The sequence below is a fragment of the Stenella coeruleoalba genome (assembly GCF_951394435.1).
Source record: "Stenella coeruleoalba genome assembly, chromosome: 1".
NCBI classification, from domain to species: Eukaryota; Metazoa; Chordata; class Mammalia; order Artiodactyla; family Delphinidae; genus Stenella; species Stenella coeruleoalba.
In genome coordinates this window covers 43338778-43362790 of record NC_137169.1, presented here as the reverse complement: position 1 = coordinate 43362790, position 24013 = coordinate 43338778, and the positions used below count along the sequence as shown (strand labels likewise).

At 49.1% G+C, this 24013-nt stretch overlaps 2 protein-coding genes across 5 annotated transcripts in view; both read left to right on the top strand.

Annotated features, from left to right (window-relative positions):
• The window catches only part of ORC1 (origin recognition complex subunit 1), a 34275-nt gene extending 32691 nt beyond the window's left edge, over positions 1–1584 (top strand). Inside the window, exon 19 of the mRNA XM_079904001.1 lies at positions 1357–1584. Coding sequence (XP_079760127.1) covers positions 1357–1551 — 195 coding nt within the window. The 3' untranslated portion in view covers positions 1552–1584. The remainder of the gene's footprint in view (positions 1–1356) is intronic.
• Positions 1585–4658: 3074 nt separating this feature from the next.
• CC2D1B (coiled-coil and C2 domain containing 1B) lies at positions 4659–24010 on the top strand. Of its 4 annotated transcripts, XM_079903953.1 has the most exons (25): positions 4693–4790; positions 5045–5112; positions 6327–6449; positions 7598–7742; positions 8868–8968; positions 9344–9496; positions 9932–10057; positions 10259–10418; positions 10614–10795; positions 10977–11052; positions 11156–11266; positions 11349–11479; positions 11693–11765; positions 11966–12102; positions 12520–12637; positions 12721–12893; positions 13302–13427; positions 14425–14483; positions 14571–14687; positions 15074–15147; positions 15295–15353; positions 15581–15632; positions 16111–16210; positions 16377–16467; positions 17678–24010. In XM_079903953.1, exons 3-25 carry the CDS (start codon positions 6384–6386, stop codon positions 17804–17806), a joined length of 2559 nt encoding a protein of 852 aa, XP_079760079.1. In that variant the 5' UTR covers positions 4693–4790; positions 5045–5112; positions 6327–6383; the 3' UTR covers positions 17807–24010. The 4 variants fall into 4 exon arrangements, with proteins under 4 accessions (XP_079760080.1, XP_079760079.1, XP_079760082.1 ...); XM_079903954.1 differs by having other exon boundaries at positions 4659–5112; XM_079903955.1 differs by lacking the exon at positions 5045–5112 and having other exon boundaries at positions 4700–4790.
• Positions 24011–24013: the final 3 nt, after the last annotated feature.

Below are 24013 nucleotides of genomic sequence, written 5' to 3'. Positions count from 1 at the left end.
ACGCAGAAGTAGAGAATGGACCTGAGGACACGGGGAGGGGAAGGGTAAGCTGGGACGAAGTGAGAGAGTAGCATTGACATATATACACTACCAAATGTAAAACAGATAGCTAGTGGGAAGCAGCTGCATAGCACAGGGAGAGCAGCTTGGTGCTTTGTGACCACCTAGAGGGGTGGGATAGGGAGGGTGGGAGGGAGACGCAAGAAGGAGGAGATATGGGGATATATGTATATGTATAGCTGATTCACTTTGTTATAAAGCAGAAACTAACACACCATTGTAAAGCAGTTATACTCCAATAAAGATGTTAAAAAAAAATCACAAAGATAAATCCAAACACTCTGAGAATAAGTTCAACTATATCAAGTAAAAGGAATCATTAGGGCTTGGGCCTTAGTGGTTTATTAAAGGTGTTTAAGTATATACCTGGGAGTTTGTATATCTGTGTGTATGAGTATGTTTTAGACAAATAGAGATGTCAGGAAAACATTTTCCTTCCAGCTGTTTATTTCCTTTAAGCTTTTCTTCTTTAAATTCTTTTTTTTTTTTTTTTTTGCGGTACACGGGCCTCTCACTGTTGTGGCCTCTCCCGTTGAGGAGCACAGGCTCCGGACGCGCAGGCTCAGCGGCCATGGCTCATGGGCCTAGCTGCTCCGCGGCATGTGGGATCTTTCCGGACCGGGGCACGAACCCGTGCCCCCTGCATCGGCAGGCGGACTCTCAACCACTGCACCACCAGGGAAGCCCCTAAATTCTTTTTTTAAACATTTAGTCGCTAGTCATGTTTTGCACGTTTTTGTTTTTGTAAAGCCTGAGACCGCTCTTCTGCAGAGAGTGACCTGTATTCTCTCTAGGCCTTTGAGCTTTTCCAAGGGACATGCCTTGGCACCTGCTCACTGTTTCTGCCAAGGAAAATGCCCTTACAGCAAAATTTGACTTGAATTATGACAGTCTCAGTAGGAACACTCAGCCCCTGGAGATGAGGACTGTTTGTATAACTGTGACAGTTACTATTATAGTAACTGATATAGATATATTATATCTATTAACTCATGAGGGATATTGTAGTATATTTAATAGATAAAACTGAAGCTCAAAAAGTGAAATAACTGGCTCGGGTTTCTTATTTAGGTAATTGGCAGAACCAGGGTTCAGACCTGCTGTTGTCTGATTCCGAGGCCAGTACTACATTCTGCCCCTGTGTTTGTGCCCCAGTGGGGCACCCTTGATGCCTTCTGGGGTACTGAGTATCCTGGAAAAGAAGTGTCTCATTGTCCCAAAAGAAGAAATAATGATTGGATACAGACCCAGGACTACCTTCTGGCAGCTGACCTCAGGTTTGTTTTTTGTTTCTAGGTATACACTCAACACGTGGCACTGTGCAGGATGGAGGGTCTCCCGTACCCCACCATGTCAGAGACCATGGCGGTGTGCTCTCATCTAGGCTCCTGCCGCCTCCTCCTTATGGAGCCCAGCAGGAATGACCTGCTCCTTCGTGTGCGGCTCAACGTCAGCCAGGATGACGTTTTATATGCACTGAAAGAAGAGTGAAGGGCTTCACAAGGAAGAACTGTGATCTGCTGTTTTTAAAGAGCCCTGTTTCCATTTCCTAAGCACATGGAATCATTGTAGCAAAGTATACTGAACAGCAATGGCTGTCATGTATTTTGCAATTTTCCATTAAATCATTTGCTTTTTCTGGAGTGTTTGGCAAGTTTTATAGTCATTACAAACATCAAATTATAAAATGAAACCAACCTTCCTACACTAGGCCCTCTCTCTGGGTTTTATTTCTGTTAGTAGCCCTGACATTTATTTAATGGTAACATACCATGTATATAAATACAAGCACACAATTACGGTATCTATATAAAATAGTTCCAGGAGAGTAAGTAAGAAATTACTTATATTGGTTGCCTCTGGGAAAGAACTGGATGGCTACCTTCAGGGTTAGAGGAAGACATTCAGTGTATGTCATTATGTATCTCTTAACTTTTGAACAATGTGAGTGTAATATACTTAGCACATAAAAAGGAACTGCTGGAAATAATATCAGTAATAAATAATCCCTAGTAACAAATAGCTAGAAAATGGAATTTTTAAAAAGATACCATTTATCATAAAAACAAATCTTTAAATAAAAAATACTTAGATGGCACAGAATATATAAGGTACCTAGGAATAAATCTAATAAATGTAATTAATCTCTAAATAGAAATCAATTCCAATTAAAATCTTGGTAGGGTTTTTTGGTATAACTTTGCAAGTTAATTCTGATAAACCAACAATAGAACAAACTGACATCTAAAAACCTCATGTCAGCTACTGAGAAAATATATCATCCATGTCATAGTCCTGCCAGAAAGGTTTGACCTCAATCTACTGATGAGAAAAATTATCAGGTACATCAAAATTGAGGGAAAAATATTCACAAAGCAATGATTCCTCTTCAAAAATATTCTTATCACAAAAGAAGAAAAAAATGGAGAAACTATTCTAAACTAAAGGAGACTAGAGAAATGAGAGCTAAATAGCTAAGTAGACTGTAAGAACCTCGATTGGGTCATGGATTTAAGAGATAAAAACAGTTATAAGCATTATTATGGACTATATTCATATTAGGTAATAGGATTATGTAAATGTTAAATTTTGTGGGTGTGATAAATTATTGTGGTTGTGTAGGAGAATGTCCTTGTTCTTAAGAGAATCATAAGACATTTATGAGTGAAATATAACATCTGCAACAAATTAAATAGCTCAAAAAATACATAGATACATATATTTATAACTGCTCGTAATGGACTAAGGATCAGTATCAGAATATTTTAAAGCATTATACAATAAGAAAAAGGAAAATGGGTAAATAAGGCATCCACAGAATAAGAAATATAACCAACAAAATGGAAACATAGTAAAAGAGGCCTGCAAGTCAAAACACTTTCACATCTATTAAAAAAAAATCTTTCCATGGTGATATGGAACAATTGGAAACCAAATGCCCCATTGATGTAAGTGTAAACTAGAAAGAACAACTGCATTGGAGATAATTTGGAAATATTTAGTCTATAAAATCCTATGAGCCCCCAATTTCACTCCTAGGAATATACCCTAGAGAAACACATGTAAACACCAGGAATTATATACAAGAATATTCATAGCACTGTAATGGCAAGCCATTGGAAAAGTGAATTATTTTCATACTGTGAGATAACATACAGAAATGAAAAATAATAAGTATCAATGGATGAAGCTAAAAACAAGGTCGAGTAAAAAAAGGAGTTGAAGAATATCTGCAGTGATAACAATGATATAATGTCAAAGCTTGCAAAAAAAAAAATACTATGGTTTGCTTAAGGATGTACACATACATAGTAGAAATGCTCAGGAATAATAAACACCAAATTCAGGAGATTGAATATCTCTTTGGGAAAGGGTTGTAACATGAGAGGTGGCGAGGGGGCTTCAAGAGTATTGTACTGGTTTTTCTTAAACTTGCGGTAAGTGCCCATGTATTTGTTAATTCACACAATAAATAGTAACTATTTATTTAGTGCCTACTGTGTACCATGCACTGCTCTAGACACTGAAGTTAAAGAACAAACAAAAGCTCCTGCCTTTATGGAGTTTGCATTCTAGCAAATGTGAAATATTGTACATTTTTGTATGTCTTAAATGTTTCATTATAAAACATTTTAAAGTTTAATGAGAAGAACTATGGGAGTGAAACTTCCATTTTATTTGTTTTCAACATTCTTTTTTTTTTTTTTTTTTTGGCTGCTCTACCTTATGGCTTGCAGCCTCTTAGTTCCCAGGTCAAGAACTGCAGTCGGGGCCTCAGCAGTGAGAGCACAGAGTCCTAACCTCTGGACCACCAGGGAGTTCCCTGAACATTCCATTTTAAAATAGTAAAGACAGTCTCTTCTTCAGGAAATCACCAAAAAGCAATAAGGAGGTGGAAAAGCTCTTTGTCCAAGGAAACTGGAAGATAAAAGTTTAGGAAATAGGCAGGAGGAAGTGATTTGCAAGGTTTTAGATGGAAGATTCCTTCCCCCTACCCTCCAATTGCATTGCATTGCCCTACCGGATAGCGGAGTAAGAACTTGGTGTTAAAAGACAGTAAGAACTGTCTGAAGTAACTTTATAAAGAGGTGCAATGAACACTGCCTTTCATATCTTAAGTATTCAACCCGCCTTCTGATTGGAAAAGGTACATTTAAGTGCTGAATAAGAAGAAGATGGTGAGCCCCATTTCTCTTCCTTAGAGACTCAGTTACACAGGGCACTGCGGAAGATGGTGAGCAGAGAAACCGCTTCTCTAGGGCGGAGGCTGCACCATCCTCACCTCCACGCCGAGGGGCGGGACGAGGACTTGAGGCTAGATAAGTGAGCTTACGCCCAAACAGCCTCAGAGTGGGAGTAAGGGAGAAGCTTGGCGGGTAAATTGTATTAATAAATGGGCAAGGACAGGGTTCAAACCTGCTGCGTTTGCACAAGCAGCCGGACAACCCTGAACTGTACAACAACCCTCCGTGAAAACTTTGCGTTACCTGCCCGAAGGCGCCTGCGCGCTGAGAACCTCACCCTTGGAGTCACCTGTTGGAGCGCCACGCCCGCTTTGCCTTGCGCATGCGTAATACGCGCCGCACCGTCGTGGAGTCACGTGTTAGAGCGCGAGGCGCCTCCCGCCGGGGCGCTTCCTGTCGCGGCTTCCTCGGCGGCCCAGGGGCCGCGGGAGGCCTGGGCGGTCCCCGGCGGGAGAAGGCCCGGGTCGGTTTCGGATCCGCCTCGAGGTATGCCGCGATCCCGCCCACTGGCGAGGGAAGAGGAGGGGACGGCGGGGGAGATGGAGGCGGCTGGGCAGGGCAGGGCGGCGCGTCCTGCAGCTCGGGAGTGGGGTCCCCGGCTTCCCCTCCCCTGCGCACTCCCTGCCCTTCTCTCGCCTGAGCCCGGGCCTGGTACAGCACCGCTGCCCCCAGCCCGGTGCCCCCGGAGCCGCAGACTTAGCGCGTCTCACTGACCCGCTGACTCCGTGTCACCCGTTCAGTTGACCGCCAGCTGTTCACCCAAGTCACTGAAATCTGACGCCTGGAGTCATCCTGAGCGCCCCCTCCCGTGAGTGCACATCTAGTTAACCTCCGAGCCCTGTTGATTTTACCCCCTAACTGGAGTCGGTCTACTTCTCTCCATCCCCAATGCCGCCCCCACGCTGTCTCAGCTTCTCCCCTTTCGCCGAGACCGTTGCAAGATGCTCGGTGCCGAGACGGCTTCCAGCCTGGGTTCGCCCTCCTACTTCCTTCCTTTCTGCAGCCAGAGGGATGTTTCTGAATCGCCGACCTGATCGCATCACGTCCATTGCCTTCAGAATCATGCCCAAACTCCTTTAGGCTTAAAGGTTTTTCTCTTTTGCCCCTTGCTCACATTTTCAGCTTCGCTTGTACCATTTCTTGCCTCACACTTTATGCCCCACTAATCCCAGGATAGTTTTCCTGTGCAGGTCAAGCTGTTGTCACCTCAGAACCATTATCAGGTTGTTCCCTATGTTTGGAATCCTATTCCCCTTCCTTCCCCCCAAAACCTTCATAACTCAGCATGGGCACCACCGTCTCCAAGAAGCCTTTTCTCTCTGCTGGGTAAGGGGCCGCCCCTGGGCACCCATGGCCCCTGGCGCAGCCCTGTGTGGGTTTTGTCCAGTGATAAGGGACGCTCCACCATGTAAATGTTCTTTGAGGACTGACACCATGTCAGATTCATTCTTGCGCTCCCAATGCCCAGGACACTCTGATGCACAGTAGGTCCTATGAATGGTTGTGAGGTCTCTGAGTGAATCAGAATGCTGAGTCAGATTTCTCTAGAGCAGAACTGTCCAATAGAACTTTATGCAGTGATGAAAATGTTCATTATTTGTGCTGGCTGATGGTAGCCACTAGCTGAGGAACAGGATTTTTAACTTGATTAAATTTAAACATACACAGCCACATATGGCTACTGTGTTTAACAGCACAGTTTTAGAGCCTTTCTGAATCCTACCCAGCCTTATACCCACCCTGTACCTAGAGTTACTTCCCTGAACCTGCCTTCTTAAGCCACTCACCACTCAACCACTTGGGTTTAATACGAATTTGTCAGTCAGTTCGGTAACTTTTTATTGTGTCCACACTCCCCCCCTTAAGCCTATTAACAGGTGGCCACGTCCCTTTCATCTTCCATGGTGCTTGCTTCAGTGCTATACTTCCAGGGCTGGAGTTTCAGCCTTGGGTGTTAAGCATTGCCTTCTTTCTCTGAGTTGGGAGTTTACTAACCACACCCATTGGGGGCGGGGCTTCTAGGCTGCTCCAGTCTGAGCCTCTTCGACTCCCCATTAGACGAGCGTCCAGGCTGCCAAGATGCCAGGGCCAAGACCTCGGAAGGGCCCTCAGGCCAGTGACCAGGGTGTGGCAGCTGCCAAGCAGGTACGGATATACAGCCTCCTTTACCTTCACCTTCACCTCTGGGTCAGTCTGAGCGTGAGGGTCTCTGACAACTCGGGCAAACTGGGTCACGTGTGTGGTTTCCCTGTTCGTCTAGAGACTTTGAGCCATGCCTCCTGGAGTTGGCAGAACCCTTAGAGACCCTCTGACCCGCCCCTGCCACACACCTGTGGGAGATGAGGCCTGAACTCTCGTGTGTTTCATCCCAGGCTTCCTCCTGCCGTGGCCACCTCCGTGTGAATGACCTGGAGGGTTCAAGAACCGCCAGAGTTTAGGGTGTTCTGATGGAGTCTCAGTGCGCTCATGGATTCCTCATTTAGGGCCACAGCTTTGCTTGCCCACGACTTGGGCTGTGGCCCAAGTCGGGGACTGATGGGGTCTCTAATTTTCTCCCTTTATTTCTTCTGGGTGCAAGTTCTGAGACTTCTTAGCCCATTTTTATTGTCTTAAAAGAGGCAGGTAAGGGAGGTGGTAGGATAAGGGGCATAGACTCAAGACACAAGACCTTATTTTAAATTCTAGCTCTGCCACTTACAAGGCTGTCTCAGTTTCATCTGAAAATGGAGATAAAAATAGAACCTACCTTAGAGTAGTCAAAGTCATAGAGACAAAGAGTAGAATAGTGGTTACGGGGTGGGGGGGGGCAATGGGGAGTTGTTTAATGGGTACAGAGTTTACAGAGTTTCAGTTTTGCAAGATAAGTGTTCTGCGGACGGATGGTGGTGATTGCTGCATAACAATGTGGATGTACTTAACGCCGCTGAACTCTACACTTAAAAGCTGTTAAGATGGTGGTTTTCACACTACATGTGTTTTACCACAATTTAAAAGAAAATAGGACGTATCTCAGGATTATGAGAAGTAACTGAGATGGTCACATGGAGTGCTGCTACGTACCCTGCCCGGCAACTAGTGCTGTTAGTGTTGCTAGTAATCATAATGGTAGTGTGGTCTTACTGGGTTCTTTGTAGAGTCACCAGGGAGATAAGCATCCCACGGGGTAATGTTGCAGGCCTCAGTTTCCCTTTCTGCACATTAGGCCCCACAGACAGCGAAGGAGCCGCTGAGCTCCTGGAGGCTGGCTCTGGGGCTAGGCTCCACCCTCTGCCTCGTTGTGTGTCTCCTCTCAGCTTGGGCTGTTTATGGAGTTCAGCCCTGAGGACATGCTGCTGGGGATGGAGGAGACTGAAGATGATGGGGACCTGGAGGCTGAGCTGCTGGCCCTCACTGGGGAAGCAGGGACCACAGGCAAGAAGCCAGCACCCAAGGGGCAGGGTGAGTTTGGAGCACTTGATGCTGGGGCCAGGTGGGCTCTGCAGGGGGTGGGGAGCCGGCCAGATCATCCGGTCCTTCTGATATCCATGTCCCTTCTGCAGCATTCCCACCAAGAGGCCATCTTGCCCTGCTCACTTGGCTGTGTGATGGGGAGCTCACTCCTTTCTGGACTGCGCCCTCTCCCTTGTGGACAGTCAGCAGTCTGAGTCGCAGGCTGACTCAGGTCCCTATCCTTAGCCCTAGCCAGGGCCTGGTATAGACTAGGGGCTCAGCACAGGCTGAACTGGGCACATAATGAGTGCACAGAAATTGTGTCAAATGAATGAATAAGTGGTATCTCCCTCCCCAGCTTGGAAGAGGACAGAGACCTGAAGCCTGGGAGGGTCAGAGGGTCTAAACCAGGAACCCTTAAAAAGAACCATCTCCCATCCCGTGTGCTCCTGAGCTGAGGACAAGGAGAGGACCCAAGAAGGGGCTCACTGGTTGGGGAGAACGATGGCCATCACTTCTCTCTCAGTCCAAACCTGCTTTGGGTTTGATGAGCCTGGGTTTGAATCTTGGCTCTGCCATTTACCAGGATTGCAATGTTAGGAAAATTAATAAAGTTCTCAGTTTACTCATACATAAAATGTGGATAGTATTACCTGTCTTTTTTTTTTTTTTTTTTTTTTTGGCTACACTGCACAGCTTGTGGGATCTTAGTTCCCCAACCAGGGATTGAACCCAGGCCCTTGGCAGTGAAAGCGCAGAGTCCTAACCTCTGGACCGCCAGGAGTTCCCAGTATTACCTGTCTTGCAGAATTACTGTGAAGCTCAAATGAATGTTAAAAATCTTTATATATATGTGAAAGGTGTGGTTAGGGGGAATGGATGGATATGTCTGTGAATAACTACCACAGCAAAAGTGCCAAGAAGGGAGCAGCTTGTTGCCTGTTGGAGGGCCTGGACAGGTTTCCCTGCTGAGGGTCTTCTGCACTGGGTCATAAAGGAAGAGCAGAGGTGGGACTTTGGCTGTCGAGGGGAAGGAGGATTTCTACCTGGGTGTGCCTGCCAGCTCAGTGGATTGAAGTCCCTCCTTTACTCCTTGGGAATCTTCTCTGAGTTGCTGTGACCCTCTTCCCCCAGCCCCACTGCCTATGGCCCACATCGAGAAGTTGGCGGCAGACTGCCTGCGGGATGTGGAGGAGGAGGAGGAGGAAGGGCTGGAGGACGATGCAGACTTGCTGGTGCGTCTGCCGGGCTGGTGTTGGAGGGCTCTGTGGTCAAGCCTGCGGAGGAGGCCTGGGGTGCTTCCCTCTGTGTGCGCTGATGTTGACTGAGTGCCTTGCCCTTCCTGGGCCCTTTTCCTGACTGTGTGGTGTGAGATCTGTCCCCTTTGATGTGTGGTCTGAGCTCTGTACTTGGGGATTTTCAGATTTGGAGGCTTCACTGATTTCAAGCCTATCCCTGGTCAGATTAAAGGAGTGTTTTGGTAAAGGGGACTTTCAGGCACAGTGAGTGATACTGGGAAATACTGCTGGGGGAGAGTGTCCTTGATTCTCGGGTCCTGTCGTGGGTATGGTCATGAGGCTCCCCAGCTCCTGGGACTTGTGTCTCCCCAGACTGAGCTGCAGGAGGTCCTGGGTGCAGATGAGGAGGCTGGGCCCTTGGATGGCGAGGAGACAGCCAGCCCAGGTGGCTCTGAGAAGGAACAGGAGAACATTGAACCTCCAGTGCAGACAGCTCTCCTAACAGCTTCAGTCCCAGAGGCTCAGGTGGGTTCTGGAGGGTCCATCGTGCCTTTGTCCATGTCCTTTGTGCCTGCATGTCCATGTATAACACACGGAGCACGGCTTGCCTGGGAATACTGTGAACTCTTTCCAGGGCCCTCCTTCAGCAGCTGCCCCAAGCAGAGGCTGAGCCCAAGAAACTCCTTGGTGGTTGCCGGCCTCAAAGGCCTCTCTGTTCTCCCAGACTGCCCCCTGCAGCCATTTCCTGGCCTCCACAGATTGTCTGGGCCTCTGTGTTTGCCTCTGACATGGCCTCTGGCCTCTCCAGTGAGTCTTTGCCTCCCACCTTGAGGCTTTTAGGTTCTTCCTTCTCCTTGAATCCAAGAGCTTCGTTTTCCGGGGCAGCTTCCTTGCAGGGAGGGAGCAGCAAGGGCCTGGCTGGCCCTGGAGTGGTGGGGCCCTGAACTCAAGTATCTACAGGCTGCAGGGCCTCAGGGGCTGCAGGCTCTGCTGGAGGATCGGATCCACAACTACCGGGAGGCGGTGGCCAGTGCCAAGGAGACAGGTGAAGCGGCCAAAGCCAGGCGCTGTGAGCGCGGCCTGAAGGTGGGTTGGGCTCGACTGGGGAGCAGGGCTAGTCGTGGGGCTGAGGGCGGTGAGGGCAGAGGGTGAGGCACCGGAGGAGCTTGGGCCAGCGGAGGGGAAGCCTCCCCGCCAGCCTCGCAGAGGGGAAGGATCCTGGGCCTGTCTTTGAGCAGGGTCCAGGCCGTGATGGCTGGCTAGGTTTCTGGTTCTTCTCTCCCTCAGACTCTGGAGTCCCAGCTGGCTGCTGTGAGGAAAGGCAGGAAGATCAGTGAGGATGAGATCCCACCTCCAGTGGCCTTGGGCAAGAGGCCCCTGGCCCCTCAGGAAACAACCAGCAGGAACCCTGAAGCAGAACCCCCAGCTCCCCCCTCCGTGGAGCCAGGTATCTGGAGAGAGTCAGATCCCATCCTGGTTCCCAAGGTCAGAGCCCAAGGCCTGCCTCCCCATCCTGTCATTGTTCCCTTGCTGTCAGTCACACCTTCCCTAAGAGGTCCTCAGGCCAACCAGACCTGGAAGCACTGGTGACCTTCTTCTTTGACCTTCATATCCTCTCTGTGGACTTTTTGTTTCTCCATAGACAACCCCTCCCAGCCTGAGACAAGCCTCTTGGGCAGCCCTAGTATTTCTGGGCCCCCTGATTCAGACCCAGACCCACGGGCCTTGCTGTTGGCCCGACAGAGAGAGTACAAAGTGGCTGCCCTGAACGCCAAGCGGGCTGGAAACCTAGATCGTGCCCGAGAGCTCATGAGGATTGGGAAGGTATGGCATCTGGTTCAGAGGTCCTGTGTCCAATCCCTCATTTCACAGATGGGGCGGTGACCTGCTCAAGGTCACACAGCTCGACTGGGCTTCAGTGAGACTGGCCTGGGGGGTAGTTTTTCAGCCCAGATCCTTGGGGTTCCCTGGCTTATGCCCACACCTGCTTTTCTTCCTGCTGCAGAGATTTGGGGCCGTCCTGGAGGCCCTGGAGAAGGGGCAGCCTGTCGACCTGAGTGCCATGCCCCCAGCACCTGAGGGTCAGTGTGGGAATGGGTGGGGGGAGCCTGCTCAGGCTGGGGCTGGGGCTGGCCAGGCACCCCACCCACACCTACATCTACACCTCTGCTCTGGGTCCCCCAGACCTGAAGCCCCTCCCACAGGCTTCCAAGGCCTCCACAGCACCCGCAGAGGTACACCCAGCAGTAGAGCGAGTGCAGCCAGTGATGGCCCCTGACATCCCGGCCACCCCAGGTAGGACCGGATGATGAGACTATGGAGTGGGGGCCTGGGGGGAGGCAGGCAGAGCTGAGGCTGTCTCCTTTCTCCTTTCAAGTGGCCCCTGCTGAGCCACAGACAGTGCTAGACGCCCTGCAGCAGAGGCTGAACAAGTACCGTGAGGCAGGCACCCAGGCTCGGGGCAGTGGGGATGAGCGCAAGGCCCGGATGCACGAGCGTATTGCCAAGGTGGGCCTGCAGCCTCCCTCCTTGGCTGGCTGCTGTCTGTCTGCTCCCTGGTCTTTGAGTCTTCATCTGTCTGTCTCTCTCTGGAGCTCTTGCTGCCTCAGGGGTGCTTTTTCCTCCTGGGGCTGCTGTCTTTGTCCTCTTCCTGTCTCTCCCTGAGTGGAGCCTGCAGACTGCTGCCCACCATCAACCCCTCCCTCCCTTCCTTCCCTGCAGCAATATCAAGATGCCATTCGAGCCCACCGAGCAGGACGGAAAGTTGACTTTGCTGAGCTGCCTGTTCCTCCAGGTGAGTGGGGCTTGGCCTGGGGGCTTATGAGGTCCCTGAGCAGGATGGGGGGAAGGGGAAACGATTTCTCACAGATCTGCCTCCGCTCTGGGGGAGGCACCCATCCCAGCCGTGCCCAGGAGGACCCACACAGGACCGGCAGCAATCGGGTGCCTCCCCAGGGCTACCCGAACCCTCTCCCCGTTGTCTCTCTTCTACAGGATTCCCCCCTATACCTGGCTGGGAGCCCACTGTGGGTACCGAGGAGGACGTGGTGGCAGCTACTTTAGCAGCTGCCCAGAAACTGGCCTCCTCAGAGGATGCAGCCCCCGCAGAGGAAGACGAGGACGAGGACAAGGTTTGGCTGAGTGCCCGAGGCTCCAGGGGTTGGTGGGGGGAAACAGCAGATGAGGGGTGAACCCAAACACTGGTGTCCAGCGAGGTAGATATTCTTTCTTCTACTTTACAGAGAAAAAACTTGGGCAAGGGCACCCAGCTAGGAATTAGCAGAGCTGGATTCAGACCAAGGTGTTTCTGACTCCAGAGCCCAGGTTTGATCCCCATTACCCTGCTGTCTCATGTTGGGAGGTTAGCTCAGAGAGCTTTTGAGGCTTCTTCTAGCTCTGAGACTCTCTAGGGCCCACGAGGGAAAGCCATTCCTTTCAGGTCACACAGTGAGTAAGTAGTACAGTGTTAGGAAGAGAGCCCGAGTCTGGAAACTGCCATGGCCGGGGTGGGGAACAGCCTCCTGTGACAGCCTCCTGGGCACCTGCAGGATGAGCCCCCATCCCAGGCCCCAGTGGCCAAGAAGCCAGCACAGCCTCTGGTCCCTTCATCCCGGCCCCTGCCTGAGCCCAAAGCCTCGAGTTCTAAGGAGTCACTGAGTCCGGCTGGTGAGTTGGGGAGAAGAGGGATGGAGGAGTGAAGGCTCTAGTGAGAGGCAGGCATGGCTCTGACCAGTGTCCCCTCCCTCCAGTGCAAGAACAGGTGGCCCTGCTGCAGGCACGGAAACTGCAATACCAGCGGGCAGCCCTGCAGGCCAAGCGTGGCCAGGACCTGGAGCAGGCCAAAGCCCATCTGCGGGTGGCCAAATCCCTTGAGGCTCAGATCATCCAGGTGCGGGCTGGCCGACCTGTGGACCTCTCCAAGGTGAGTGTCGCCTGGTTAATGAGCAGCAGGACTTCTCAGTCAGAGAGGTGGGTGGCCGGCTGGACATGCAGACTGAACAAGGTGGCTGCTTGGAGGACGTGGGACCTGAGTAGGATGTGGTGACAGCTGAGAAAGCCTTGTGCTTATGCATCTCTCTGTCCCAGGACCCCAAGAGAGGCCAGGGGAGGCCAGGGGGGCTGCCTGTGGTGAGAGCTGACCAGGACGGGCAAGGCCAGAGGAAAGCAGAGCATTGTAGCAGCCTGGGATAGGATGGCAGGCAATGAGTTCCCATCACTGGAGGTTACTAGAGGCTGGAGAAACATTTCGTTTGGATTCCTGTGTCTGTTAGGCTCAGTAGAGGAATAATCTAACTCTTGAGGCCCCTGAGGGGCCTTGTGACCTGGGCAGGTGCCTTCACCCTTAACGGATGAGGAGGGCGACTTCATCCTGATCCACCATGAGGACCTGCGACTCTCTCAGAAGGCTGAGGAGGTGTATGCCCAGCTACAAAAAATGCTTCTGGAGCAACATGAGGTCAGTAAACTGCTTGTCTGTCCTCCCCTTTCAGTGCCCACAGCCTCCCCTTGGTGAAAGGCAAGATAGGATTCAAATTCTAGCTCTTCTGCTTACTTGGCTGTGTGATCTTGGGTAAGGCACTTCCCTTCTCTGAACCACACTTTCCTCATCTATAAAATGGATGATTAATGCCCCTCTTGCCAGGGTGGTTATGAAGTTCAAACAGAGTGCAGGGGGAATTACTTTGAAGATGGGAGGAAGAAGTGTTTGGGGAGACAGATATGCGTGTGTGTGTGTGTGTGTGTGTGTGTGTGTATGTATGTAAGATATACATAGATGTATAACTGGGTGTATGTGTATCTATCTGAACGGCTGCCTGCAAGTCTGCTTTCTAAAGTGATATTTCTATTAGGTTTTTTTTTTAATTTATTAATTAGTTTATTTTTGGCTGCCTTGGTCTTTTTTGCTGCGCGTGGGCTTTCTCTAGTTGCGGCAAGCTGGGGCTCCTCTTCATTGCTGTGTGCGGGCTTCTTATTGCCGTGGCTTCTCTTGTTGTGGAGCACGGGCTCTAGGAGCACAGGCTTCAGTAGTTGTGGCTCGCGGGCTCAATAGTTGTGGCTCGTGGGCTCTAGAGCTCAGGCTCAGTAGTTGTGGCGCACAGGCTTAGTTGCTCCGCGGCATGTGGGATCTGCCCAGACCAGGGCTCGAACTCGTGTCCCCTGAATTGGCAGGCGGATTCTTAACCACTGCGCCACCAGGGAAGTCCCTTTCTGTTAGGTTTTAATGAAGAATAGGAGTTTGCTAAGGGAATTTAGGGGAATGGCTATCCTCAGGAGAGGAAACAGCAAAAACTCAGAGAAGTGCAATGGGACTTGGGAGCAGTGAACTTGAGGTACGTGTTGGAGGAGAGGGGTGAGTCTACAGAAGGTTGGACCTTTCAGAAGTCAGGCCTCGAAGGCCAACCTAGACGGGTCCTGCTCTGGACTCTGGATTCACTCTGAGCCCCCATTTTCAGAAGTGTGTGCTGTTCTCCAAGCAGTTTATGCACCAGGGCAATGTGGCCGAGACTACCCGGTAAGTGCGGGGCTGGGGCTGGAGCTTGTGGGGTGGGGAGCAGAAAATGAGCCCTGCCATGCTGATGTGCACACCTGTCCCTGTCAGGTTTGAGAATCTTGCTCAAGACCGCAAGAAGCAGCTTGAGATCCTGCAGCTGGCCCAGGCCCAGGGCCTTGACCCTCCCAGCCACCACTTTGAGCTGAAGACATTCCAAACTGTGAGGTGCCAAAGCCTAAGGGAGACCGTGGCTCCAGGCAGGGACTGGGCAAGAAGCTGGGAGCCAGGGGTGGAGACTTAGGCCCCTTGAGTGAAGCTTCCCAGGCTTGACCCTGAAGTAGGCCCTGGGGCTGGGGAGCAGTAGGACATGGTGCCTGTCTGTGAGGAGGGACTCAGAGCTGTGTGGTGGCTGGGGAAAGAGCCCTGGACTAGGGGTCACAGACCGAGGTCTGCACGCCAGCTCTGCTGCTTCTACTCAGACAAGCTTTGCTTCCCTGGGCCCACTCTCCTCTTGTCCACCACCCTGCTGGGTGGGCAGCCACTGGAAGAGGGGACCTTTTCCTACTGCTCTCCTTCACTTTGGGCTCTTTCTCCTTGCTTCGTGGCTCTAGGATCTTCGCAGAACTGAACAGCACAGAAATGCATCTGATTGTTGTCCGGGGAATGAACCTCCCAGCCCCTCCAGGTAGCCCTAGGGCCACCCCTACTCTAAGAGGCACTTGTCTAGACTCTCCACTCCTGGCTGCTTAAGGAGGCACTGGCTCTCCCTCTGCATCAAGTGCTGGACTCCTGGCTACTCCCTCTGACCCTGACTCCTGCTTCTCCTTCATAGGGGTGACCCCTGATGACTTGGATGCTTTTGTGCGGTTTGAGTTCCACTATCCTAATTTGGTGAGATTCAGGTAGCAATAGGATCCTGTGAACCCCATCTTCCCTTCCAGGGCCCTGTGCTCTATTTCTCCCCATCCCTGGAGTCTGGCTATAGGGAGGGGTTTGAAGACCCTTGGGCCCATTCCCTCTGTGGGTCCCTTCCCTCAGCATTGATGTAGCCCAGAGTTCCTGGCCCTGTAGCTCTGTTTTTTCAAGCTGTCCTGACTCCTCTCTTCTCACTGCTTTAGGACCAGGCTCAAAAAAACAAAACAGCTGTGGTGAAAAACACAAACTCTCCAGGTGAGGACCCACGTGAGGGCTGCTTTCTCCTCCCTCTCACCCTCTGATATATCTGTGCAGCACTTGTGTTTCCAGAGTGCTTTCAGATCTATTATCTTACTTGGTCTTCTCAGCTTAGGAGATAAAGGCAGGTATTACTACTACTTCTCTAAGGTAATTGGGGAAACTGAAGCTCAGAGAGGTAGAGGGACTTGCCTAGGGCCTCACAGCAAGGAGATGGTGGAAACAGGACTTGAATCCAGGAATCCTGACTCCAAATTCCAAGCCTTTCCCATTTTGGTTTGATCTGTGTCTAACAAGAACTGTCCAAGTGGACTTCAAGGCCAGGACCTCGATGCTCTCTCTACCTCCCTCTGGTGGCAGTGACTCCGAATTGCAGGCAGAAAGATTGAGAGGAGAGGCCAGCCCTGAGCCAGTTTCCACTTCGTCAGGAAATCCCTGAGAGCCAAGTTCCTCTGTGTTCTCCCCACTCTTGCAGAATTTAATCAGCTCTTCAAACTAAACATCAACCGAAACCACCGGGGCTTCAGGAGGGTGATTCAAAGCAAAGGAATCAAGTTTGAAATCTTCCACAAAGGGTGAGGGCTCTGGTCAGTCACACTGCCAAGGTGGGCTGGGGGGAAGGATTGGTTTCTGTTGCTGCTGCTGCCCCTGCTACTATTCAGTTTTCTTGTGCTGGGTTTAGCCAGCTCATTTCTGCCTTCCCTGCCCAGTCCAATCCTCTGCTGACTCTTGGCTTTCCAGATCCTTCTTCAGAAGTGACAAGCTGGTCGGCACAGCCCACCTGAAACTGGAGCGTCTGGAGAATGAGTGTGAGATCAGAGAGATTGTGGAGGTAGGGTGGGCAAATCGGAGGACTTGGCAAGAAAAGAGCCAACGTTCACTGAACATCAGTCCCTGTTGTGGGTTTTCTGTGCCCATTAATTTAAAAATATCCATAAGTGTGCTATAGAGTATGTGCTATGCCCATTTCACAAATGAAGAGATTAGAGGGTCTGAGAAAATTTCACAGCGTCACCCAGAGAGGAAGTAGCTACAGTCCTTCCAAGACGCTCTGCACTACTCAGGCTCCCAGGGACGGTGGACTAGGGGGCTTTTGAGGGGCTTGATCACAGCTGTCAACTTGGCACACACAGATTCCTAGGTGTCTGGGGGCAGGTTATGGTTCAGGCAGTTGTCTGGCAACGTGATGAAGTAGAACAAGCTCTGGACATAAAGTTGATAATGTATTTCCTGAGGAGGGACCCACCAGAACACAGCTAGTCCGTGTTTAGGAATCAGCCCCAGACAGCTCCTTAAGCTTCCCTGAACTCACTGAATTTCACAGGGACTCCCAGAACTTGCCCCTGATGATGAGGCAACTAAGGTTCCCAGAGGAGAAGGGCGTTCCACAAGCTCGGACAGAGCCTCTCTGGCACAACTAGGCCCAGACCCTGGCTGATGCCTTCGTAGGCTGGGGCTTTTCCCACTACATTGCCTCTGCCTGTTAGGGGGAGTTCTTAAGTGGGGCCTGTATCAGCCCCAGTGAGGTTGGTTAGACTTCACAATTCTGTAGCACTGCTTTGAACTCCAGCCGCCCCGTCTCCTGCATAGGAGGGAAGTAGCGTGGCGGCTGGAAAGACAAGCACGTCCTGACCTTGCTGCACAGTGGCTGTGTGACGGTATCATTCACTTCTCTGGGCCATCTGTGAACTGAAGTTTTGGGCTCAGTGATTTTTCAGGCTGCACCTTGAAGCCAGAGCATTTCTTCCAGGAGTTGCCAAGGGGACTGTGGGGAAAATTGAGTAAGCAGAGCTCTAGGTTTCTCACTTCCACTTCAGAGCATTGGTGCTTATTTGGATTTACATATGACTTTTTTAATAAGACTTACCTAAAACCACCACCATCAAACAGCAGGAGGGTGGGGTTGTCCTGAGATGGAGACTCTGGTGTTGAGATGCAGGATGCTTTTAGCTCCTCTCTCTCCTCACCTGTGAGCACAGGGAGCTCCCTGCTCCCCACCCCTTCCCCCTCAGTTACCATCTCCCTCTCCGTGGTCCTCACAGGTCCTGGACGGAAGGAAGCCCACTGGGGGCAAGCTGGAGGTGAAGGTGAGGCTGCGGGAGCCTCTGAGTGGCCAGGATGTGCAGATGGTCACCGAGAACTGGCTGGTCCTGGAGCCCAGGGGCCTGTGAGGTGGGCAGCTCTCTGGGCCCTTAGAACCTCTGTCCCCTGCTCACTGCCTGGGCCCTCCAGGGACCCTTCCAGTACTCAACTCATATCTAAGGAGAAAGCCTAGGAATTTCTCATCTGTGAGGAAGACCAAGAGGCAAAACTGTTGGTTGGGTAGTGCTCAGGCTCAATGTCTCGTGATCTTCAGCAGAACTGGGGAAGGAAGTTAACTTTCCCAGGTCTGTCTTCAGGAAACCCTTTCTAAAATCTACTTGTACATTCACTGCAGTTTAGACTTCCTGAGCTTTGTGCCCTTGTGCAACAGAGGGTCAATGTAGGGAGTGGAGTCAGGCCAGCAATTCCTCTCCAGCTACCCCCCCCGCCGGCTTTGCTGGCGATAGCGGTCATTGTACATAAAGGTGATGCTGCTGCACAAGCACCAAAGACCTGTTAAGTACTTGCATATTGACCAGGCCCTAGTCTTTCCTGTTGCTGGCCCCTCCCCAGGCCTCCACCCAAACAGGCTGGATTCCAAGATTCCCCCTACCCCTCCGTCTGGGGGAGGGCAAGGACAGCCTCACTGCTCTGCCATGGAGCCTTGTAACCCCTTAACCCCTGGGTAGCAACTGCTTGCAGCTTGCCCCAGCCCCCAGTTGCACCATTTCTAGATGTGCCTTTAAAAGATAGAACTGTAAGGGATGGGAAAACTCGAGTGTGATCTGGACACCCCGCCACACCCCCTGCTTAGGGTGGGGGCAGGGTTCTGTGACTCCAGGTGGCCAGTGGCAGCCTATCCCACACAACTCAGTTTACCCCCTCAGTTTGCCCTGCCTGTGCCTGTGCCTTGGTTCCTGACAGCTGCTGCACTAGCCTCCCTGCTTCTCAGAGCTCTCAGTGGAAGTTTGTTCAGGACTGTGTGGTGGGAAGTAAGGGTAGGGCTGTGTTGGGTTTGGTCCATGTACCTAAGACTGAAAGAATGTTAACTAGGAAAGAAAAACTATATATATATGTGTATATATATTATGTAGCTGATTTTATTTAAGAAACTAGGTCTAATTAACTCATTGTAGGGGATTTACACTCTCCTCACAAAGTAACCATGAAAGTCCTAAACAAAAGTCCTGCTGCTCCCTGTCACTTTTTAAAGCCAGAGTGGCAGTAACATTTGTTAATTGACAGAAACTGCTGCTATGGCTTCCTCTAGAGACAGGGCAGGGGAAGCCTTGCCTCTTCAGCTCATCACCTAGGGAAATCCCTTCGTTTCTTCCCAAGAAATTCTCCTTTGGCTTTGTTTTTCTGAATGGATGGAAATAATGGAGGGATTTATAGTTGCAACAGATTTAATGTTCAAAACTGCAATATTCTACATCTCTTAGAAATAAACTTTAATACCGCATCTTTTTTCCCCCTTTTTTTGAAGCATTAAGTTCAACAAAGCATTCCTGAAGATAATTTTCTAAGGCTTTATGTAAAGCAGATACATTCAACTTACTGATCACTATAGCATTGCAAATGCACAGCTCGGGGATTGAGCTTTTGTGTGTGTGTCTTTTTCTGGGATGGAGCCGGACCATGCTTCCCTGCCCTTAAGAGCAGAGCTTACAGTGGGTAACAGAGCAGGGACAACAAATAACTTTTCTGAGAGCTTGCTGGCCAGTCTTACCTATCAGAGTGAACTACCAAAAATTCCACTGATGTGAGCCTTAACCCTTAAATGCAGTCATATCTATATGTCGTACAAGCAGCCATCTAGAATGAAAAGGAGGGTTGTTAGCCCTCCTAAGGTGGCCTAGAGCAAAGAGGGGTGGCAAAGAGGGTTCCTGACTCAACCTAGTCTTCCCCGCAGGGTTTGCACCCAACTCACCAGTGCTAAGAGGGCTTGAAGCTTCTGCCAGCCCTAGGAATTTCTAAACTCTCCTCTGCTAGAAATTTGATAGGAAGTTTTCTGTGGCTCAGAGATTTCCCATCATAACCTGTTCAATTTCATTCTGCTTAACTGCCCTTTGCTTTTTGGAAAACAGAACTTCCAGGCTGAGAGAGGCAAGACAAAGCCGCCCACTGGACTTAGAGACTAAGGTTCTTAAAAGGCCTTTGTTTTAGCCACGGCATGCAGGGGTCACTGGCATGGGAGGAGCCTGCCCAGCTTCATCTTCTCCTAAGATTTATCCAAATGCAGCAACTCAGCATCGCAGATTAGTGACTTATGAGCAGTTGAGAACCAGCCACAACCCAAATCATTTTTAAATTTTAAAATTTCTTTTCAATTTAGTGCAAGGCACATTTTCTTTTGAATTAGTGAACTGAACAAAATATGGAAGAAATTTATCTCAGAATCAGGAAGTCTTGCTCACAATTAAAGGGCAGACTAGTTTATTATTTTCCTTTCTTATAGCACTATTCTGAAACCTGCATTGTTGCTTCCCAATTTTTGAGCGCTTGTTTTCCAAATATGTGTGGGCAGCTCTTAAAAGATCTTGCCCCTTAAGTAAAGGCTACAGGGCTTCCCTGGTGGTGCAGTGGTTGAGAGTCCGCTTGCCGATGCAGGGGACATGGGTTCGTGCCCCGGTCCTGGAAGATCCCACATGCTGCAGAGCGGCTGGGCCCGTAAGCCATGGCCGCCGAGCCTGCGCGTCCGGAGCCTGTGCTCTGCAACGGGAGAGGCCACAACGGTGAGAGGCCCACGTACCGCAAAAAAAAAAAAAAAAAAAAAGTAAAGGCAACTGCTTTTAAGATGAAACTGTGGAGCTGAGACTGGTAGAAGGTAGAGGCAGGTAGCTTGCACCTGGTCCAGTTCCATCACAGATAGATTCTTCCCTTCTCTGGGCCTCAGCTTCCCAAACTCTAAAATGGGCGTTATCATTCCTATTCTGCTCCTTATCCCTTCTGGCTACATTACAATCCTCCAAATCCCATTACTGTCATTATTAAAATTATTTTAGCATTATTATTAAAATAGAAACCACCGTCACAAACTTGCTCTAGAAACAGTGTTAAGCAGATTGCCTGCTTGTTGTCTGAAATGCATTAAATGCATAAATTATTCCCCAGATGACTATTTATGATAGAAGTAAATTCAGCTGGAAATTCTGAGCTCACCAGCATTCAGGAAACACTGTGCATGAGGGAAGACACTAGATGGGAACTTATACAGGGCAAAGTTGCATATTTCTGTAGCCCTAGAGTCTGGTAGGTGCTCAGATAAGAGGTGATAGAAAGAAATGGAGAAACTACACTGCCGAGCATTTGGTAAGAATTTAGTTTTTAAAAATTTAATGTTACCAGAATGGCAATTTCTGTTCCTCTTTATAAGGATCTCTGTATCTCAATCTAAGTTTACATTATAGAAGAATCTGCCTTATTTAGAAATGTGATGTTTCAGTTCTATACAACATACAGTGTATAAAAACAAAAATGAAACGAGGGAAAACAGTGAACTAGCTTTGGCTATTTTATGCCCAATTCCACAAGATGATTTTACTAAACATAAAGGACACTTTATGCAATTGAGAATGGACCTGACTGTGCAGGGCCAGAGTAGGGGAATTTAAAAGTCTGCACTGATCCCAAAAGGTATGGATAACTGCAAGATCTATGTAGGTGGCAGGAAGAAAGGTAACTTCTCTAGGAGGACAGGACCAAGGGAGCCAGCTCCTACAGAAGCTCCGATTTATATTTAGACCAAGCTAGATGTTACACCCAAATACCTACTACCAGTATTATTAACCCTGTTATTAATACCCCTGTTATTAACAAGTGCATCCTGTGCCTGTCAGGTTTGGGGGGTGACAGTCCAAGGGCTCGGTCCTTACAAGCTGGTGTTCGGTGGGCTCCCATTCTTTTCTTGCCTTAGAAGCTCCAAGTCTACGGGAAAGGTCACAATCCCAGCTCTCTGCAGCCACCATCAGCGAAGGCTGTGGAGAGGCAGATGTAGAAGGTTGATTTCCCCCACCACGGAAGAGAACTAAACCTAGCTAGACACACTTGGGCCTCAGAAAACAGCTGTTGCCCTAAACGTAGTTCCACAGCCTGTAATTGCCAAGTGCGAAGCCCAGCTCCAGCCACTGAGGAGCAGCCTCTCACTGTCTCAGAGGCCCGCGCTAGCTTCCAGGGGCTTCTTGGAGTTGTGCTTTCACTGAAGAGGGACCAACCTCTCGCTTGGCCTGGGTGTTTAGAAGATGCCAGTGCCAAGGAAGTGAGTTGCCCTAGAGCAGTGTTTTTCAAACTGTGGGTTGTGAAATCTATTTGGTCTGTGACCAAAATAAATTCTTAATGAAGGAGAAAATGATCAGAGTGCATCACATATATTATTTGGTAAACCAAATATTATTTGGTAAATAATTTGGTAAATCAAATCTTGGCTTCTAATACCACTTCCTCTTAAAAAAAAAAAAAAAAAAAACAGGCTGATTCCAAGGCTGGGACAGGGTTAGCCCAAGATGGCCCTGGGGCATCTTGTTAGGCCAGAAAAGGAAGTGTTCAGAAAAATGTTAGGAGCATGTCACAAGGATGTGGGAGCTCACCTGAAGGGGTTCTCTCTGGCCAAAGCTGAGACCATTTGAGCACCAAAATAATGAATCAGAACCATTAAAAAAGTAATCCCAAGTCCATAATGAAAACTAATTACATGAATAAATAAGAAAGAAGGGCTTTTGCTTATAGATAATCAAGTACAACTGATAAAGGTAGAGGAAGTGCTGGAATTGAGAAATCATTTGTAGCCATTATAGTAAAAGATCAATTCAGACAGGAAACATCAGAGAATGCTAACTTGTAAGGGGAAATTTCAGTGAGCAAGATATCTGCATGATCTGCAAATATCTCTACACGTATTGGTTATTTGTTCCAAGGGGGAAAATATACAGTGGACAAACTGGACCACACCTTGACCAGGTGATGAAAATTTACCATCAGTGAGGGGCAGAAGGACATTAAGTAACCCCTAATGTGGGTCACTTAAGTGACCCCTGTTGTGTCCTAAGAAGGACACAACATCACTTAGGTAGGATTCTGGCCAACAATGTGTAATTCACCTAATTATGAGGAAATACCAACTGAATGCAAAATGAGGCATTTTCTATTAAGAAATGAGTTGGGGGAACCTTATTCACCAAAAATACCAATGACATAAAAGATAAAGGTGAGTCATGACAGCAACTTACCATGTCTGTCTTATCATGCTGGAAGCTTCACTGGAGGGGAAAGATGCTGTGAAGGACATTATTGGACAGATGCTAGGTTAAAGTATCACACCGAAGTTGAGAACTGTCCTATGGTTATGTAAGAAAATGTGCTAATTTTTAGGAAACAAACATTCAAGTATTTAGGGATAAAGGGCTATGATGTATGCAACTTACTCTCAAGTGCCTCAATTTTTTATGGAGAGAGAAAAGGAAAGGAACACTGATAAAGCAAATGAGTTAATCTGTGAACAATAGCTGAATCTGGGTAAAGCATACGTAGGTGGTGGTGGTGGTGGACTTTTTAACTTGCCACTTTCCTGGAAGTTTAAATTATTTCTCAATAAAATATTTTTTTAAATACCTATGGTGTAGGGAATTCCCTGGTGGTCCAGTGGTTAGGACTCTGCACTTTCACTGCCAGGGCCCAGGTTCGATTCCCTGGTCAGGGAACTAAGATCCTGCAAGTGGCAGGGCATGGCATGGCATAAAATAAAATATCTCTAGTGTATATTGTAACTAAAAATGTCTTGGGCATATTCTGTCAGCTTTCACAGAAAGGCCCGATTCAGTGTCTCATCCACTCTGGCAGATCTTGAGAGATCCTGTAATTGGCTCTACTATCCAGGTGACCTCATTTACACTGAGTCGCCCTTCCTTGAATAGAAGAGAGATAATCCTTTGGGTCTTTGATTCACTTCAATAAATAATCTAGTAAAAACAAAAAATCTAAGTGTGACTCCTACTTGAAGTTGCTGTGATGTAACTGGGACAAGATCAGCGTGAAACTGTCCTTTTTATATCCATCCTATACAAAGAGTTCAAGACTGATGCTTCATTTTTTATTTCCCCTCTGCCCTCCCACCCCACCCTTGGTGATGGCTGTACCCATCTGAACATTTCTGAGCACAAGACCAAAAGTAAGTCTTAAAACAGAGGAGCAGAACTCTTGTCTAAACAGTAACAGAAGGGGATTAGCTGCAAGGATAGCGTAACTGTGGTGCAGTAACAGAAGCTGCCCAGATCTTCTCGGTGGACAATGCATAGAAGACT

Bases quoted from the DNA above. Each gene is read 5' to 3' on its own strand.
- CC2D1B (XM_079903954.1), top strand. From the start codon at position 6,384: ATGCCAGGGCCAAGACCTCGGAAGGGCCCTCAGGCCAGTGACCAGGGT. The intron at 13,428-14,424 runs GTCAGTAAACTG...CCCCATTTTCAG, and splicing joins TGCTTCTGGAGCAACATGAG to AAGTGTGTGCTGTTCTCCAA. The intron at 15,633-16,110 runs GTGAGGACCCAC...CCACTCTTGCAG, and splicing joins GAAAAACACAAACTCTCCAG to AATTTAATCAGCTCTTCAAA.